Genomic DNA, 19,338 nt, shown 5'->3' on the forward strand with positions numbered 1-19,338 from the left:
TTTGCACACACACTCCCTGGATGCCAACGATGAACCTCTGCCCCAAACTTTCCAGAACGGCCTGTTATAGCGCCACCAGGAGGCCGCTTTGTGCAAAACAAGTTTTTGCACAGTACACCTACAGATTTTGTCCAAACATCGTGCAAATTGGTACACAGTCTCTCTAGTTCACATCTGGCTTTTAGAGCGCCACCAGGAGGCCGACTTTTGTAAAACACATTTTTGGATATTACTCCTCCGGATTTTGTCCAAAAATCCCGCAAATCGTTACACAGTATCTCCATAGTCATGTGCTCAAGACGGATGTGTCTGATATTTCATATTCCATCCTAATTGGCTAACATTGGCTTTCAAATTTTGCAGGATTGGCCTGTTTTGAACAAAAAGCCTCAAATCATGAATGCAGCGTGCAATTTGACGTGAAATCTTTCACGCACTTTCCTACTAGGCTGAGGAATATAGCCCACCCATTTCACATTGGCCTGTTATAGCGCCACCAACAGGTGGATTGTGCATGCGTGCGATCAACACGGATCTGCACCATTTCCCATATTCCATCCTGATTGGCAAAGATTGGAACAAACAAACAAAAAACATGTTTATATTACTCCTGAACATTCCTATCCTCCTGGTGGAGACGTGTGCCCAGAAGGGCACTTTTTCTAGTTGCATGTGTTTTTTGTGATGGTACCGTACCTACCCGAGGGGCAGGGCTCGAAATTAACTTCTTTACTTGGTACAAGTTGGTAGCACTGGTGCTCCCAAATTCAGAATGAAGGAGCACCAGAAAAGAATTAGGAGCACCCACCAAAATTTCAGGAATGGACTAGGAACTTACTTTCGGTCGCCATCGTTTTGGTCGCACTACAGCAATTATATGCAGTGGCACTGGTGCTCCCAGTTATATTTTTAGATCACACAGATTTAAAAAAAAATTGTCGCAATTTCGAGCCCTGCCAAGGGGACACGGGGAGAACATGCCAACTCCACACAGAAAGGACCTTTCTTTTCTATGAATTCCTGTATTTCTTTTAAACCTTCTCTCTACATCTACGTTTTCCCAGTTCAAATTAATTTGAAGTGGTGAAAATAAGTGGTTAGGCTGTGAAATAACCAACGTGGTCTGACATTAAAGGAGAATTCCATACTAGAAGGCTTTCTTACCTTTATTTGTAGTTGTTACGTCCCCACCAAAGAGGTCCAGGTGTTATACCATAAGACCTCAATGAATTGAATTGAATTGAATTGAATTGAATTGTTCCAATTCGCTTATTTCCATTGCTCAAAAATACATGTTTTTGTATATCCCCTCTTCATAATGTAAAATTGTAAATAATATCCCAAGCGGCAACACTTTACTACTTATTTAGATGGAAATAAGCAAAATAGCACAAAAACCCAACCCCCATAGAGTGTCGCAGTCCCGCCCCCTTTCAGAACAACAAGTGGCCCAGGAAATTATTCTCCATTCATTTTCCCCATAGGCTTTTCCTAAAGTATTTATTTAAAGACGGTTACACCGCGGACAAAGCCAACTCGGATCGTGACAAATCATGACAATGAACACAATGTTTTGGGCCGATCAAATAATTTATAAGAAGAAAAACAACAAAAATGTGTTGTAACCTGCCGGTTTTTTTCTACTTTCTAATTATTTGTTCGGCCCAAAACATTGTGTTTATTGCCATGATTTGTCACGACAAGAGTTGGCTTTGTCCGCGGCGTAACCATCTTTAAATAAATACTTTAGGAAAAGTCTATAAGGAAAATGAACGGCGATTTCTTTTCCGGGTCTCTCGAGGGGGCGGGACTGCGACGCTCTATTGACGGCTTATATTAGGGGAAATAGCCAATAATGCACTGGACCTAGACCTCTTTGGTGGGGACGTAACAACTACAAATAACACCTGGACCTCTTTGGTGGAGACGTAACAACTACAAATAACACCTGGACCTCTTTGGTGGGGACGTAACAACTACAAATAACACCTGGACCTCTTTGGTGGAGACGTAACAACTACAAATAACACCTGGACCTCTTTGGTGGGGACGTAACAACTACAAATAACACCTGGACCTCTTTGGTGGGGACGTAACAACTACAAATAACACCTTGGACCTCTTTGGTGGGGACGTAACAACTACAAATAACACCTGGACCTCTTTGGTGGGGACGTAACAACTACAAATAACACCTGGACCTCTTTGGTGGAGACGTAACAACTACAAATAACACCTGGACCTCTTTGGTGGAGACGTAACAACTACAAATAACACCTGGACCTCTTTGGTGGGGACGTAACAATTACAGATAAAAGGTAAGAAAGCCTTATAGCATGGACTTCTCCTTTAACCGCGGCTAATTCATTCAGAATCATTTTTCTTTTAACCCATTCTGAACGGGAACCCATTTTGGTGTTAGCATCATGTTATGCTTTAGCTATTGAAAAATAGCAGATCTACAAGCTCATATCGCGCCACCGAGTGGCGCGATACGAGCTTGTAGGTCTGCTATTTTTCAAAAAATCAAAGAAAGACTGACATTTTTAGAATCTGATCTCAGATCAGAATGGGTTAATGCTGCGTGAATTAGAAACGCACCTGTCCGACACGGGCGGGTCCTTCAACGCCACGACGTGATCTTGACCTTTGGCGAACTCTACGACCAGGACGTGGTTGAGGATCTCCAGCTGGTGGAGTCTGCCCAGAGCCTGGAAGAACATGAGGTGACATGGTGCATTTATACAGTCTGCCCCAGAGCCTGAAGAACATGAGGTGACATGGTGCATTTATACAGTCTGCCCAGAGCCTGGAAGAACATGAGGTAACATGGTGCATTTATACAGTCTGCCCCAGAGCCTGGAAGAACATGAGGTGACATGGTGCATTTATACAGTCTGCCCAGAGCCTGGAAGAACATGAGGTGACATGGTGCATTTATACAGTCTGCCCCAGAGCCTGAAGAACATGAGGTGACATGGTGCATTTATACAGTCTGCCCAGAGCCTGGAAGAACATGAGGTGACATGGTGCATTTATACAGTCTGCCCAGAGCCTGAAGAACATGAGGTGACATGGTGCATTTATACAGTCTGCCCCAGAGCCTGAAGAACATGAGGTGACATGGTGCATTTATACAGTCTGCCCAGAGCCTGGAAGAACATGAGGTAACATGGTGCATTTATACAGTCTGCCCAGAGCCTGGAAGAACATGAGGTGACATGGTGCATTTATACAGTCTGCCCCAGAGCCTGAAGAACATGAGGTGACATGGTGCATTTATACAGTCTGCCCAGAGCCTGGAAGAACATGAGGTGACATGGTGCATTTATACAGAAGTGTTGTTTTCGTCGACTAAAACTAAGACGAAAAATGTCCGTCGACTACCTTTTTTCACTGACTAAAACTAAATGGAAACTAAATTAAAACTAAGCTATGATGACTAAAACTAGACTAAATATATTGACAATTTCGTCAACAGATAAAAACTAGACTAAAATGTTAGGAAGGGACTAGTGGACAAGAGATCCAGTATAAGTCATTTTACACTTGGTTGCATGCTGAAAATAGCTGATCTACAAGCTCGCGACGCGTTGTGAGCTTGTAGATCGGCTATTTTCAGCAAGTGTAAAAACACTCATTAAGACGGCATCAAGACCCGCCAAAATACATTTTAGTCGACTAAATCAACTGTAGATTTAGTCGACTAAAATCTTATGACATTTAGTCGACTAAAACTAGACTAACACTAAGACATTCCAGGTGACTAAAATGTGACTAAAACTAAATGAAATTTCAGTCCAAAGACTATGACTAAAACTAAAATAGAGATTTGCTGCCAAAAAACAACACTGTTATACAGTCTGCCCTGCAGAGCCTGAAGACATGAGGTAACATGGTGCATTTATACAGCGCCTTTATCATCATGCTTTACATACATTTTTATCCCACGATTTTGTAACCCATTTTTCACCCCTGTGTCAATCATCTAATGTGATCCTGGGCTCTACACACCCTCCGCCAGCCTAGTCCCCATATATGGGGGACAAGGGGAGACCAACCTAGTCCCCATATATGGGGGACAAGGGGAGACCAACCTAGTCCCCATATATGGGGGACAACGGGAGACCAACCTAGTCCCCATATATGGGGGACAAGGGGAGAGCAACGGACTTGAACTCATGCTTCCTTCATGCCTGAGTGTCCAAGTTGCTCCTTTACACCTGACAGGGGGGAGTTTCCCTGGTTGGACGTAGCGTGTGGAAGGAACACGTTATTCCAACCAGTTCCTTTCCCCCTCCATCAGGCGCCCCGGCTGGCCAGGGGGAGGCAGTTTAGTGACCAGGATTAATTATGTGCATTACATTCACCCATTCACATACACACATTACATTCACCCATTCACACACACACACACACATTCATACACTGATGGCGGTGGAAACCATGCAAGGCACCGACCTGCACATCGGGAGCAATCAGGGGTTCAGAGTCTTGCTCAAGGACACTTCGACACCCACAGGGCAGTGTTGTTTTAGGCAGCAAATAGTCGTATTCTACTTGAATAGTTTGCATTTAGTTTTAGTCACATTTTAGTCACCCGGGATGTTTTAGTGTTGGCTGTGACGCGTTATAAGCTTGTAGATCTGCTACTTTCAGCATGCAACCAAGTGTAAAATGATGAAATCGTCATTTTACATTTTACACCCCCCAGCACGCGCGCACACACACACACACACACACACACACACACACACACACACACACACACACACACACACACACACACACACACACACACACACACACACACACACACACACACACACACACACACACACACATATGAAAACCATGTTGAATACAAATACCTTCCCTGCTGACTTCTCACTGCTGAAGGTCGCAAACGCTGCATGTTTCTGTGGAGATAGAACATATATATTATAAAAGGTTATAGATGACATGACATGTATAGTATTAGTAGTATTAGCCCATTCTGACCGGGCACCCATTTTGGTGTTGGCATCATGTTATGCTTTAGCTATTTAAAAATAGCAGATCTACAAGCTCATATCGCGCCACCGAGTGGCGCGATACGAGCTTGTAGGTCTGCTATTTTTTAAAGAATCGAAGAACGACTGACATTTCTACAATCTGATCTCAGGTCAGAATGGGTTAATCAGACCAGTGTGTGTCCAGTGGAAACCTCGTATGAATCTGATCTCAGGTCAGAATGGGTTAATAGACTGTTTTCCACATATGTATACATGCAAGTATAGTAAGTCAGAAGCTTTGGGACTCGGGAGCTCAAAAAGATTTGAGTTGAAAACGTTCGCTCGGAAAGAATATAATTCAAACATTTTCACAATCTTTTTCAAAAATAGCAGACCTACAAGCTATGAGCTTGTAGGTCTGCTATTTTTCAATGGCTAAAGTACAACATAATGCTTAAAACACCAAAAGGGGCTTCCCGTCCCGGTCCAGAACCGGGTCAGAACCTACCAGCGGTCCTTTGTGGGCCAGGTGTCGGACAGAAACGGCTCCGAAGTACTTCAGCAGCTCCTGCTTGTCGCCGCGGCTGAGCTCGGCCGGCAGGTGTCGGACCAGCAGAGTCTTGGCCTCCCTGGTCCGGACCAGCGGCTCGGTGTTCTGGTTCTGGTTCTGGCCCTCTCTGGTACCCGGTCCGGAGCGGAAGGCTGGTTCGTACTGGTCCATGTCTGGAGAGACAAGGAGACACAAGAAGGGACAAAACAACAAAAAGGTGGTGGTTGGTCACTGGTCACTGATGGCATGGATTAAATGTTACAATTCATACAATAGGCCCTGCGGTAAGCCCCGCCCGCTCGCTCAGCTGCCTCGATACCGTTGTTAAGCAGGACAAACATCAGCGAACCTCCATTGAGGTCCGTGTTATGTCGGCGTTTTTCCGAGCATTCATATCAACAACATTCATACTATAATAACGCCATGGTGAAACGTTGCTGTTGGGCGTCCTGCAACAGTGCTTCATAGGCACCCAGAACGTTTGGGGCATTCTCTTTTTATTCCTTTCCCGTGGGTGCGCACAATGTTTACATTCTAGAGGAGGAAGCGGCGGTGGCGTCACTCGTTCACCCTCCCTGCTACTATCATACTAGTATTAACGTCAACCTTTACTAAACAATGGTTAAATCAATCGTCTAATAAACAACAAACAACTTACCATGGAGCAAATGGTGTGCTTTGTAACTTTCTAGTTGCCACTTGCTTGTGTGGACGGCAGCCACATAACTGTCTTCAACCACAGGCTCCAGTCACGTCCCCTCCCACTGCGGTTCAGAAAAAAAAGAACGCTGCTTACCCCACCCCCCTTCTGCATCCAAAAAGTGAAGGTCCGCTAATGGTCTAAATTATTTTCTTTGCCGTTCCTAAATTCAAAATAGTTTAGACCATTAGCGGACCTTCACTTTTTGGATACAATGTGCAGAAAATGGTAAGCAGCGTTCTTTTTCTGAACCGCAGTGGGAGGGAACGTGACTGGAGGCTGGAGCCTGTGGCTGCCGTCCGACCAACACAAGCAACTGAGCGTGGAGATTAGAAAGTTACAAAGCACACCATTTTGCTCCAAGGTAAGTTGTTAGTTGTTTATTAGACGATTGATTTAAACATTGTTTAGTAAAAGTTGACGTTAATAGTATGATTTAGTAGCAGGGAGGGTGAATGAGTGACCGCCGCGTCCTCCACCTCCAGAATGTAAACATTGACATGTGCATGTGCGCACCCACGGGGAAAGGAATAAAAATAAATGCCCCAAACGTTCTGGGTACTTATTAAGCGCTGTTGCAGGACGCCCAACAGCAACGTTTCACCATGGCGTTATTATAGTATGAATGTTGTTGATATGAATGCTTCTATTCCTCTTCGGAAAAACGCCGACATAACACGGTCCTCAATGGAGGTTCGCTGATGTTTGTCCTGCTTAACAACGGTATCGAGGCAGCTGAGCGAGCGGGCGGGGCTTACCGCAGGGCCTATTGAGAAAAAAGACCCCAATTTACAATGTTAGGCATTCAGCAGACGGTACAACGGTAGGATATCTGTACGATGAAACTATATGAGTACAGAATGCTATGTTTACATCAGAGGTGGGCAACTTTGACGATGGAGAGGGCCACTATATCCCTATAGGGCCATATATTACTGTCGTCGCAAAATTAGCCCATCTACAAGCTCAAAAAGTGTCGCACTGCGACACGTTTTGAGCTTGTAGATGGGCTATTTTTGCTATATTCAAATTGAAATCTTGAATATTTTTTTGCTATTTTTGAATTGGAATCCTGAAAATTAACATTTGTATGTCATTTCAAATGCCTTTAATTATACTTGTGAGCTACTAAGTTAGACTGAAGTAATTAAAGCGGGTCATGTTTGGAATTGTAACAGCTGAAACTAATAATATATCAGTATTCTGACATTAACCTGAGGGCCACATTAAGTCTACATAATACAGTATGCTATCTAAAATTACATTTAATTTCATTTCAACCTTTATTTAGTTCTCGGAGAACACACTGAGGGCTGGACTCTCTTTTTCAGTGCCAAGATTATGACAAAAACAGATTATGACAAAAATAAAAATAAAGGTGGGGGGGAAATAAAAGAACATTTCATCGCAACATCATCAACATCAATTAAAACAGGTAGAATTGAGATTGACCAAAGTTGATCTAAAATACTGTACATAATTTTAGCCTAAGTTGCATTCGGCTCTAGGACCGTTAGGAGGAGCTTGTAGATCTGCTATTTTTTGGGGGAAATTGAAAACTGAAAAAGTAACAGTTTTGGACAAAACTGCCGGATTTCAGGATTTCGGTTCAAATATAGCAAAAATAGCTCAAAAAACCCCAAGAGAAAAAGTTAAAAACCCAAGAATAGCTTGAAATATAGTCTTAGCACAGTGGGTTTTAAAACCTTTTCATATCAAGGTCCATTATGTGTCGGGCATTTGAGCCACGGAACCACCAAAACTAAAGAATATTGTGAGATAGCAGGACAAATCAGAAAAAGTTATTCTACATTATATCATTGTGTAGACTTCTTGTAAATTAAACAATGCAGAATAATGCAGATTTCAAATAATAACTCTTGAAGGCGTTACTTTCATTTTATGAAACTCCAAAGAGTTAAATATCTAATAATTAAGGGTCCATAATGGTTACCAACTTTGATTGATTGAAATATTTATTAACAGTTTGTAGAATTACAGTACATTTCAAGCACAAACTCAATACAGAGACTGTTAACTGTGAGTGGACGACCCAATTAAGCATTACACTTGTTTACAACAGGGTCCACATTGTTCAAGTCATCAAAACTCTCCATGAATTAGCTGGGCGCTGCTGGGGACCACCTGGAACCGCATCAAGGACCACTGGTGGTCCCCGGACCACTGGTTGAAAACCCACTGTCGCTTTAAGCAGACATTGTATTGAATAACCGAACTGTATTTTCATGTGCTTTTTTCTTCTAACTGCCAATTAACGTTTTCAATCAATCAAAGCGTGTACGTGTGCGCGTGCACGACCGTTACGTGCGGCATGCATGCATGCACACAGAGTACGTGCACCTTCCTAAAACACGGTGGGGTGTCGCTTCTTCTCGAGGACAGATCTACAAGTCCTACAACACGCTGACTAAAAAGGTTTGGCATGAAGGAGAGACTGCCTTGTTTGCTTGTGAGTCTAATATATTTATGATGTTTTAGTCCAGTCAGTGGTTCCCAAAGTAAGTGGGGGTCCTTGAGGGAGTTCCAGCTATAGGGGGTCCCCAAACTAAACTATAGTTCGGAACCAAATGGACCCTTTAATGGGTCTGTAACTCAAGAGTATACAAATTAAACCAAGTTCCAGTTGTTTTTTACAATACAAATCGGGGGTCCCCGAGATTTAGAAATGCATTCCGTTAAAATGTGCGGCTGTACCTTGTACTGTATAATGCATGTCAAACTGACATGAAAACGGTTGAAAATGACTGTCGTAATCTACAAATGGGGGGTCCCCGCGGGCTAATTACATGTCCATTCGGGGGTCCTTGACATAAAAAACGTTTAAATGACTAGTAGAGCCGTACAAACGGGGGGTCCGCGGGCTGATAAATGCCAACTTTGGGGGTCCTTGACATGGATAAAGTTTGGGAACCACTGCTTTTTTTGCCAGCTGGGAGGAGGAGGAGGCTAATTTAGAAGCTAGCTCTGCTAAACTATTATGAGAGACACTTCATTGTTTAGATAAAGTTACTACTTTATAAAGCCTCTATTATATTATAAAGTAAGCATTATTCAATGTTAGTAACACGTTATGGTTAATAAGTTACGTTATTAATAAATAAAGCTAGTATTAATACAGTAAACGTCTTTACTAACCTGCAGTATCTGTGCAGCATTGCTAACCAACAACCACAGCTAAACTATATTAGCACGGCGGTGCATTTACTTCCGCACACAACACAACAAGCTCCGCGGCCATTGGCTGTTCCACGGTGGGCCCGCCTACAAGCCGTACGGCCATTGGACGGTCGTGTATTGTTATTTATTTGTTGTATAAAGTTGTAGTTTGGTGTTTTCGCCGGCAGATGTCACCCTCGGCACGACAATGAAAACAGGCAGGCTTGTTGCGTGTATAATTCACTCATTTCTGTTCAATTATGTTCAATTCCTCAATACTTTAATTAATCAACACATCTTAATGTCTATTATTGTAATCAGCCTTCCTTCATGTTGCTGATATTTAAAGTAGGTAAATATATATTTGTATACATATCATATCCATATATAGTTCCTATACATAGAATAATAATAATAATAATAATAATATCTCAAACTGATATAGCACTTTTCTGAGTACCCAAAGACGCTTGATACATATATACCTTTTAGCTATAGTTTATTCATTGCAGACTTATCTCAGGTCGTGTGCGTGCGTGAGTGAGTGTGTGCGTGCAATATCAATTCAATTCAATTCAATTCAATTCAAAGGGCTTCATTGGCATGAGAAAACATACGTTTACATTGCCAAAGCAGAAAGAACAATACAACAATACAGCAATACAATCAAAACAAAAAAAAATGATGTACATTTGAAGGTCAGGATCTCCAATAGATCAATTTATATTATGTAAGATCACTCCATGCAGGTATAGTGCAGGAATATACACAATGATTAGTCTTTAGGGTGGTTGTGTTCCATTTGATATCCTTCTCCTATCACAGCAGCTCACAAATCTTGCTGCTGTGTTTGCACATTGTTGTACTTCACTTCAATATCAGTTACTAGCCTACTACATATCGGATCGAAATATTGTACTTTTTAACTCCACTACAATTATTTGAAACGTTTGTAACTACTATAGTTAACTACTATAGTTTAATCTTATCTTATCTTTCACAATAATGAATAAAACATGTTCTAGACATTCTAATGATAACAAAGAAACATATATTACAATTATTTTTACTTATTTTTATTAGGGTTAAAGGTCAAAAGTCATAGGTTAAGAAAATTATATTTATAATTTATAATTTGTATTTATATGCAAATATCATGACCAATGGCATTGAAATGGCATTGCAATGAATATCACAGAACAGAACAGAAAAAATAATAATAATTAAGTAATTAATTCATTAAAATATAACTTGTTGCTATAAAGTAACGTTGGGTCTTAGAGGGTTAACCACTTCAGCCCTATATGTTATAACTACCCTATTGTTCTGAATATAAGACTTTCCAGTGGAAATATCCCATAAAACAGGGTTGTATTATAATCAGGGTCGTCTTCTAATCAGAGTTGTCTGTGATACATGTTTTTAGTAGAGTAAAAATAAATAAAATCCTCAAGCAATTTCTTTTTGTGTATTTTAGGAGGCCATTAAGGTCCCCACACACCGAGCGGCGTTTAGCGGCGTTTCTCCATCGGTTTTCCGAAGAACGCATCCAGTGTGCAACCACCTTTAGTGTGGCTATACAACTGTCCTGTCCCCGCCGTCTACAATACCCATTCTGTACGGGAACCCGTTTTGGTGTTTTAACTAAGCATTATGTTATACTTTAGCTATTGAAAAATAGCTAAAGCTAAATAGGGAAATATTTATTTCGACGTTAGGCCTAGAAAAACTAGCCTCCTCTCCTCTCCTCTCCTCTCCTCTCCTCTCCTCTCCTCTCCTCTCCTCTCCTCTCCTCTCCTCTCCTCTCCTCTCTTCTCCTCTCCTCTCCTCTCCTCTCCTCTCCTCTCCTCTCCTCTCCTCTCCTCTCCTCTCCTCTCCTCTCCTCTCCTCTCCTCTTGATGCCTCTGAATTCCTTTGGCCAAATGAAGCCCTTTCTTTGAGGGGAGAGACGAAGGGAAGGCATGAGGGGGCATTCCTGACCGGGCCGGGCACGCCACGGCCGGGGCAGGGCGGGGGGGGGGGGGGGGCAGGGCAGGGGGACACACAATGCCCCCTTTCACCAACGGGACGCCTCTGAAATTTCACAGGTGAGGAGAGGAGGGGTATAGAACGGGACGGGAGACACTCGATCCCACCCTGTGAGAGAGAGAGAGAGAGAGAGAGGAGAGGAGAGGAGAGGAGGGGGGGGGAGGGGAGGGGAGGGGAACAGGGAGAGAGTGTACATCTACTCAAGTACAAATATCGTACAAATTTGAGTTTATTTTTTTTACTTGAGTTTTTACTACTACTACTAGATCTGCTATTTTCAAAATTACATTTTGAAATCTTGAAATGGACGGACGGACGGACGGACGGACGGACGGACACATATATATATATATATATATATGCATAATTATTTTCTAAATGTTTTACTGGATGTCAGTCAGACAGACAGTCAGACTGTGCCATGCTGTCCAGTGTGGTGAGAAGCAGATGTGAGGAGACATCGAGGAGAGAGAGAGAGAGACATTGCGGAGAGAGAGAGAGAGACATTGAGGAGAGAGAGACATTGAGGAGAGAGAGAGAGAGAGAGAGAGAGGGTGGGTTGGATCACGTGTAGCAGTGTCTCAGACTCATGCAGAGACTCAGCCTGATGACCTCAAAAGCCTAATATCTGCCCCCAGAGTCACAGGGACATCCCTTTGGTTGGAGTGTTGAACATTAGAGATGTCTGTCGGAAAAGGATCGGCATCGACCCTTATTTGGTCATATCGGGTCATACCGTTATCGGCGAATATGCCAGTCTGACCACCGATCCGCCACAGGGGCAATATGCCAGTCTAACCACCGATCCGCCACAGGGGCAATATGCCAGTCTAACCACCGATCCGCCACAGGGGCAATATGCCAGTCTAACCACCGATCCGCCACAGGGGCAATATGCCAGTCTAACCACCGATCCGCCACAGGGGCAATATGCCAGTCTAACCACCGATCCGCCACAGGGGCAATATGCCAGTCTAACCACCGATCCGCCACAGGGGCAATATGCCAGTCTAACCACCGATCCGCCACAGGGGCAATATGCCAGTCTAACCACCGATCCGCCACAGGGGCAAGGGGTTGACAATGTAGGCATTTATCAGACGCTCTTAATCCAGAGCGACTTACATTAAGCAAGAACAAAAAAGCATGGGAATACATCACATAAAAAGCATTTATCATGAAGCTAAGAAAGTAACAGTGGAATATCATTATCTATATAATGAAACTATACATATATACTATACTATGCTATACATACTGTATCATATGTACTATGACATGCTATGACTACATACAATGCAATTATAGTGCTGTCTACATAACATGGTATAAGTCTGTATCAAATGCTATCTAAGTCTACATAAATGGTAAATGGTGCATTTATATAGCGCCTTTACAGAGATTGTGCATTACATTCACCCATTCACACACACATTCATACACCGATGGCAGCGGAAACCATGCAAGGCACCAACTAGCACATCGGGAGCAATTAGGGGTTCAGTGTCTTGCTCAAGGACACTTCGACAGTAACTCTGGGGGAGCCCGGGTTCGAACTGGCAACCTTACGGTTACCATCCAGGCACTCTACCCCTGAGCCACCACCGCCCCTTAGAAATGCTATCTAAGGGGGTGGGGTAAGTGCTATGGGCCGTGATGGAGTCTGAAAAGGTGGGTTTTCAGACTACGGCGGAAGATTGGGAGTGATGCTGCAGTTCTGACTGCAATGGGAAGTGCATTCCACAGTTTTGGAGCCAGAAGGGAGAAGAGTTTTGGGACGTGTGGAGCGTTGTCCGGGGTTTTTAGTGAAGGTACCTCCAGCTTCCCTGCATTCGCTGATCTGAGTGCGCGGGAGGGTTTGTAGGGTTCAATCATACTTGCAAGATATGGGGGAGCCATACCTGGGTTGACAATATGGCAGGTAAATCAAAATAATGTTGGGGCATGTGGAGTTTGCTTTGGCGTTTCCCCAAAAAAGTGGACATTTGCCTGAGGAGTCTGCTACTGTCTCAGTGCCACATGACGCCTTTGGATGCCTAATTTTTAAAATATTAGTTTCGTTTAGTTTTCTTTTTTTTCTTTTTTTTTTTTTACTTCATCCATATTTCGAAAATTCCTCTAATATCTGGTGTGCAGGTGATGTTATGCACATTACATGCACAATATAATTACATTTTCTTTCTTTGATTTATAATGGGCTAAACTGGTGTGGCACTGGATGAGTTTTCTGAGTAAAAAAAAAAAGTACAGGATTGATATCAATATATTAGCTTATGTAGCTAACAGCTATCGTTGCGGGGTTGCCAGATTATGCGAGAGAAATAAGCAACCCGGTATATTTTTCTTTTAAAACTTTGCAGGGCAAATTCTGCACTTTGGTGTTTCGGGTTCAACAAGTTTCAGATGGTCATTTCTTCTTAATCTTTTTTTTTTTCCCAATTTCAATGAGCAATACATCATATGAAAGGTTACAGTGTGCATTTTCATAATATGTAAAGAACTGAAAAATGACCATGGCCCCCTTGTATATCAAACCACTGTCCCCGGTCACATATATGTATGTGAAATAATGTATTTCTAAATGTTTTACTGGAGGAACAACTTCATGTTTTTCTTCTTTAGCAAGTTGGAGGGGAGGACATGTTCCCTCCGTCCGTGTTCAGCGCGTCCACGTTGACAGGAGAGATGATGAGAGGAGCAGAGTTTCTACCACCATTATCAACACAGGGACTGAAGACTGGATGTAGTCTCTCAGTGAAGGAGCAGCCGGTGAAAGAGTAGAGGTGCACTCTGGTCTCCACGTCATAGAAGGAGACCAGACCCTCCTCATAGTCCACAAACACTCCCACTGTCTGGACCATCTCTCTCACAGGGAGGATGACAGCAGGGTCAGCAGCAGCCCCGTACTTTCCATTCCACAACCCTATAGTCCAGTAACCATTGTTGGGGCTCGGTGTGGTGCGTCCATTCCTGTCGATGGACTCTCTGGCCACTCCTATTCCCCAGGCAGTCTTTCCTCCAACCTGAACCTCGTAGTAAAACCTTCCTGAGGAGAAACTTTGTTTTCCTAAGACAAAGACAAATGTAAGAAATCTCTCTTTGTTCTTTGGGAGATTCTTCCATACGTTTCCATGATGCACTTGTTTTCCATCGTCAGACAGGATGAGGCAGGGATGTGCTGTATCAGGGTCCAGTGTCACGTTAACCTCATATTGCTGCATCCTCTTCATCTGAACATCAGACATCTTCTTCTCCATCTCTTCTTGACGGAGTGTCTTCTCTCCAGCTGAGACACAGCTGTCCTCACAGTCCAAACTTCAACTGTGAAGTGTTTGTTGTATCAGCAGTGGTTCTGGGGTGTCTTCTGGCCAGAGATGTCTGTCTTTATAGAACCCAGGAATGTTTATGATGTGATTACAGCAGAATATTAAGTTGTTTTTAGGGTGATCTAATGGTCTGTCTGTCTCTCTCTCTTCTCTTTGACTAATGCTCCTCAACACTCTGTGTGATCTGCTTTTAAGTCAAGCTGACTGAAATCTGACATCATCACACATGACATCAGTCTTGACCAAATATGGAGTTCCTGCTCCTGCACACAACTCAAGAATTAGGAGAGGTCCAGGTACATGGGTGTCTGTGTGAAGTAGTGAGACAGGTACATGGGTGTCTGTGTGAAGTAGTGAGACAGGTACATGGGTGTATAGTGTATCTTGTTGACCAGGACCATTGCATGTTGCTGTACTCTGTCGTCTACCCTGAGCCTATCAAAATGAGTAGTTCTTGAGTGAATTGACTTACTCGGTTAATTTCCACCACTGCCTGTCGCTACAGACTGTCAAAGCAGTACGATTTGTCACACACGTTATCGCAGTTCAAATTTGTTCGCTGCATTTGACCCATCTCTTGGAGCGGTGAGCTGCAGCCAAGGAGCGGTGAGCTGCAGCCAAGGAGCGGTGAGCTGCAGCTATGCTGCGCTCGGGAATCATTTAATTAGTAGATTTGACCTCCCAATCCAACCCATTGATGCTGAGTGCCAAGCAGGGACTGCCCCCCCCCCCAATCCAACCCATTGATGCTGAGTGCCAAGCAGGGACTGACCCCCCCAATCCAACCCATTGATGCTGAGTGCCAAGCAGGGACTGAACCCCAATCCAACCCTTGATGCCGAATGCCAAGCAGGGACTGACCCCCCAATCCAACCCATTGATGCCGAGTGCCAAGCAGGGACTGACCCCCCCCCCCCCCAATCCAACCCATTGATGCTGAGTGCCAAGCAGGGACTGACCCCCCCCCCCAATCCAACCCATTGATGCTGAGTGCCAAGCAGGGACTGACCCCCAAGGCATTGGGTCCCATTTTTTTTTACAGTCTTTGGTATGACCCGGCCGGGGATCGAACCCCCGAGCTGCCACTCTAACCACGAGGCCACTGTCCGGTCTGACTGACTGACTGCCTTCAAGGCTCTGGTTCAACAACTCAGCACTTTGTCTGTCAATTGAGCTCTCTTGACCCTTGCTCACGTGTCACCACAGCAATGAGTACAGTCTACAGAACATTGCAGCTTTGATCAAAAGGGTCAAAACCATGAAGAGCTCCGTAGACTTAGAGTTATGAGACACTTCTCCAAGGCCGTAAACGAGGAAGTGAACGGCAGTGTGCGCACGCGCAAAACAGGTCTAGGATCTCTGACAAAGGAAAGGCCAAATTGTTTTTAATTACAGTGATCCCGTTTGATATCAATACAAAAAAGGCCCTAAAGACGCGTCTACACGTCAAAGGAGAAAAAAAAGGTGTTAACCAAGGAGGACTTAATGGTTAATATGGTTAATGTTCCACAAGGCATGTCTGACAGAATACGGAGCACCTTATTCTGACAGACATTCCTTGTGTTACATTCGTTTACATTAAGGCACTTTCTTATTGATGTATTTTACTTTAATTTATTGTATTCATTAATGCACGTATGGAGTAAAATATATGCATAATTTACTTCTATTTTTTTACTGGAGGAACAACTTCATGTTTTTCTTCTTTAGCAAGTTGGAGGTAACCTGACGCTGCCAGATCCAAGAAGCTTGCTACACAAATTTGTTTCACAGCTTATTGGGATCTGGGATCCCGGAAGCAAATTCGATGACGGGGCTGTTCCTTTTTTTGAAGATACTTGGTAGATGATTGGATGGGACCGTCTGTCTATCACCGTGTGGGCGTGCAAACACAACCAATCATATCGACTTGTCTATATGGCTCCACATCCGGTTTCGCACATATCCCGCCCTTAGCTCACGCTGATTGGTTCGTACCACAGAGCGGTTCGGTGTTAGCTCAACTCCCTGAGAGATCCCAGATGGATGCTGTGTTGGGGAACATGGTTACCCAATACCGCCCCCATATGGCAGAGTCAGGTTAAGTTGGAGGGGAGGACATGTTCCCTCTCTCCCTGTTCAGAGTCCACGTTGACAGGAGAGATGATGAGAGGAGCAGAGTTTCTACCACCATTATAAACACAGGGACTGAAGACTGGATATAGTCTCTCAGTGAAGGAGCAGCTAGTGAAAGAGTAGAGGTGGACTCTGGTCTCCACGTCATAGAAGGAGACCAGACCCTCCTCATAGTCCACAAACACTCCCACTGTCTGGAGCTCCTCTCTCACAGGGAGGAGGACATCAGGGTCAGCATTAGCCCCGTACTTTCCATTCCACAACCCTATAGTCCAGTAACCATCGTTGGGTTTCAGTGTGATGACTCCCTTCCTGTTGATAGACTCTCTGGCCACTCCTATGTCCCAGTCAGTCTTTCCTCCAACCTGAACCTCGTAGTAAAACCTTCCTGAGGAGAAACTTTGTTTTCCTAAGACAAAGACAGATCGATCAAATCTCTCTTTGTTCTTCAGGAGATTCTTCCATACTTTTCCATCATGCACTTGTTTTCCATCGTCAGACAGGATGAGGCAGGGAGGTGCTGTATCCGGGTCCAGAGTCACATTCACCTCATATTGCTGCATCCTCTTCATCTCAACATCAGACATCTTCTTCTCCATCTCTTCTTGACGGAGTGTCTTCTCTCCAGCTGAGACACAGCTGTCCTCACAGTCCTCTCCAGCTGAGACACAGCTGTCCTCACAGTCCTCACTTCAACTGGGAAGGGCTTGTTGTATCAGCAGTGGTTCTGGGGTGTCTTCTGGCCAGAGATGTCTGTCTTTATACAACACAGGAATGTTTATGATGTGATTACAGCAGAATATTAAGTTGTTTTTAGGGTGATCTAATGGTCTGTCTCTCTCTCTTCTCTTTGACTAATGCTCCTCAACACTCTGTGTGATCTGCTTTTAAGTCAAGCTGACTGAAATCTGACATCATCACACATTGACATCAGTCTTGACCAAATATGGAGTTCCTTCTCCTGCACACAACTCAATAATTAGGAGAGGTCCAGGTACATGGGTGTCTGTGTGAAGTAGTGAGACAGGTACATGGGTGTCTGTGTGAAGTAGTGAGACAGGTACATGGGTGTCTGTGTGAAGTAGTGAGACAGGTACATGGGTGTCTGTGTGAAGTAGTGAGACAGGTACATGGGTGTATAGACCGATTCCGTAGCTGGTCTCATGGTCGCAGCCTACGTATTTCCTGTAGGCGGACTCGACGTAGCTGCGGGGATAAAACCCTCACCAGGTGCACCTCTTCCACTACAGTGAACGGCAGAGTGACTGATGTTAGTTTGCCTCAAACTTTACTCCTTTACCTGCTTTTTTACTAACACTAACATTACAAAGATGCCCAGAACATCGAGATGAACCTGTGTAGTTTATGGCTGCTCCAACAGTAGTGGCAACATAAAAAATAAAATAAAACAGAATGTCTAATATCCACCACGGTGGCTGAGACCAGAGCCATTGAGTAATGGTTGAGACGAAGCAGTGAAAGATACATAACGCCAGTGTACTTTATACCTCATACTTTAAATGCTTAGTATGAGGTATAAAATACAGCAGCCTTGTGTTCATAAAACAGAAAGATTTGCTATTGGGTAAGACTGGCGATGTGTATCTTTCCCTGCTTCGTCTCAACCATTACTCAATGGCTCTGGTCTCAGCCACCGCGGTGGATATTAGACATTCCGTTTTATTTAATTTTTTATGTTGCCACTACTGTTGGAGCAGCCATAAACTACACAGGTTCATCTCGATGTTCTGGGCATCTTTGTAATGTTAGTGTTAGTAAAAAAGCAGTTAAGGAGTAAAGTTTGAGGCAAACTAACATCAGTCACTCTGCCGTTCACTGTAGTGGAAGAGGTGCGCCTGGTGAGGGTTTTATCCCCGCAGCTACGTCGAGTTCGCCTACAGGAAATACGTAGGCTGCGACCATGAAACCGCTACGGAATCGGTCTATAGTGTATCTTGTTGACCAGGACCATTGCATGTTGCTGTACTCTGTCGTCTACCCTGAGCCTATCAAAATGAGTAGTTCTTGAGTGAATTGACTTACTTGGTTAATTTCCACCACTGCCTGTCGCTACAGACTGTCAAAGCCGTACGATTTGTCACACACGTTACCGCAGTTCAAATTTGTTCGCCGCATTTGACCCATCTCTTGGAGCGGTGAGCTGCAGCCAAGGAGCGGTGAGCTGCAGCTATGCTGCGCTCGGGAATCATTTGATTAGTAGATTTGACCACCCAATCCAACCCATTGAGGCTGAGTGCCAAGCAGGGACTGCCCCCCCTCCCAATTCAACCCATTGATGCTGAATGCCAAGCAGGGACTGACCCCCCAATCCAACCCTTGAAGCTGAGTGCCAAGCAGGGACTGACCCCCCAATCCAACCCATTGATGCTGAGTGCCAAGCAGGGACTGAACCCCAATCCAACCCTTGAAGCTGAGTGCCAAGCAGGG

The 19,338-nt window shown here is 44.0% G+C and overlaps 1 protein-coding gene across 1 annotated transcript in view; it reads right to left on the reverse strand.

The window, feature by feature from the left end:
* Nucleotides 1-9,448, reverse strand: part of rnpc3 (RNA-binding region (RNP1, RRM) containing 3) — a 39,598-nt gene extending 30,150 nt beyond the window's left edge. The window contains exons 1-4 of the mRNA XM_083778000.1: nt 9,401-9,448; nt 5,503-5,717; nt 4,872-4,919; nt 2,602-2,711 (exon numbers count right to left, since the gene is read on the reverse strand). Coding sequence (XP_083634126.1) covers nt 2,602-2,711; nt 4,872-4,919; nt 5,503-5,715 — 371 coding nt within the window. The 5' untranslated portion in view covers nt 5,716-5,717; nt 9,401-9,448. The remainder of the gene's footprint in view (nt 1-2,601; nt 2,712-4,871; nt 4,920-5,502; nt 5,718-9,400) is intronic.
* Nucleotides 9,449-19,338: the final 9,890 nt, after the last annotated feature.

The sequence above is a fragment of the Protomyctophum parallelum genome (genome assembly GCF_964188405.1).
Source record: "Protomyctophum parallelum genome assembly, chromosome: 12".
NCBI classification, from domain to species: Eukaryota; Metazoa; Chordata; class Actinopteri; order Myctophiformes; family Myctophidae; genus Protomyctophum; species Protomyctophum parallelum.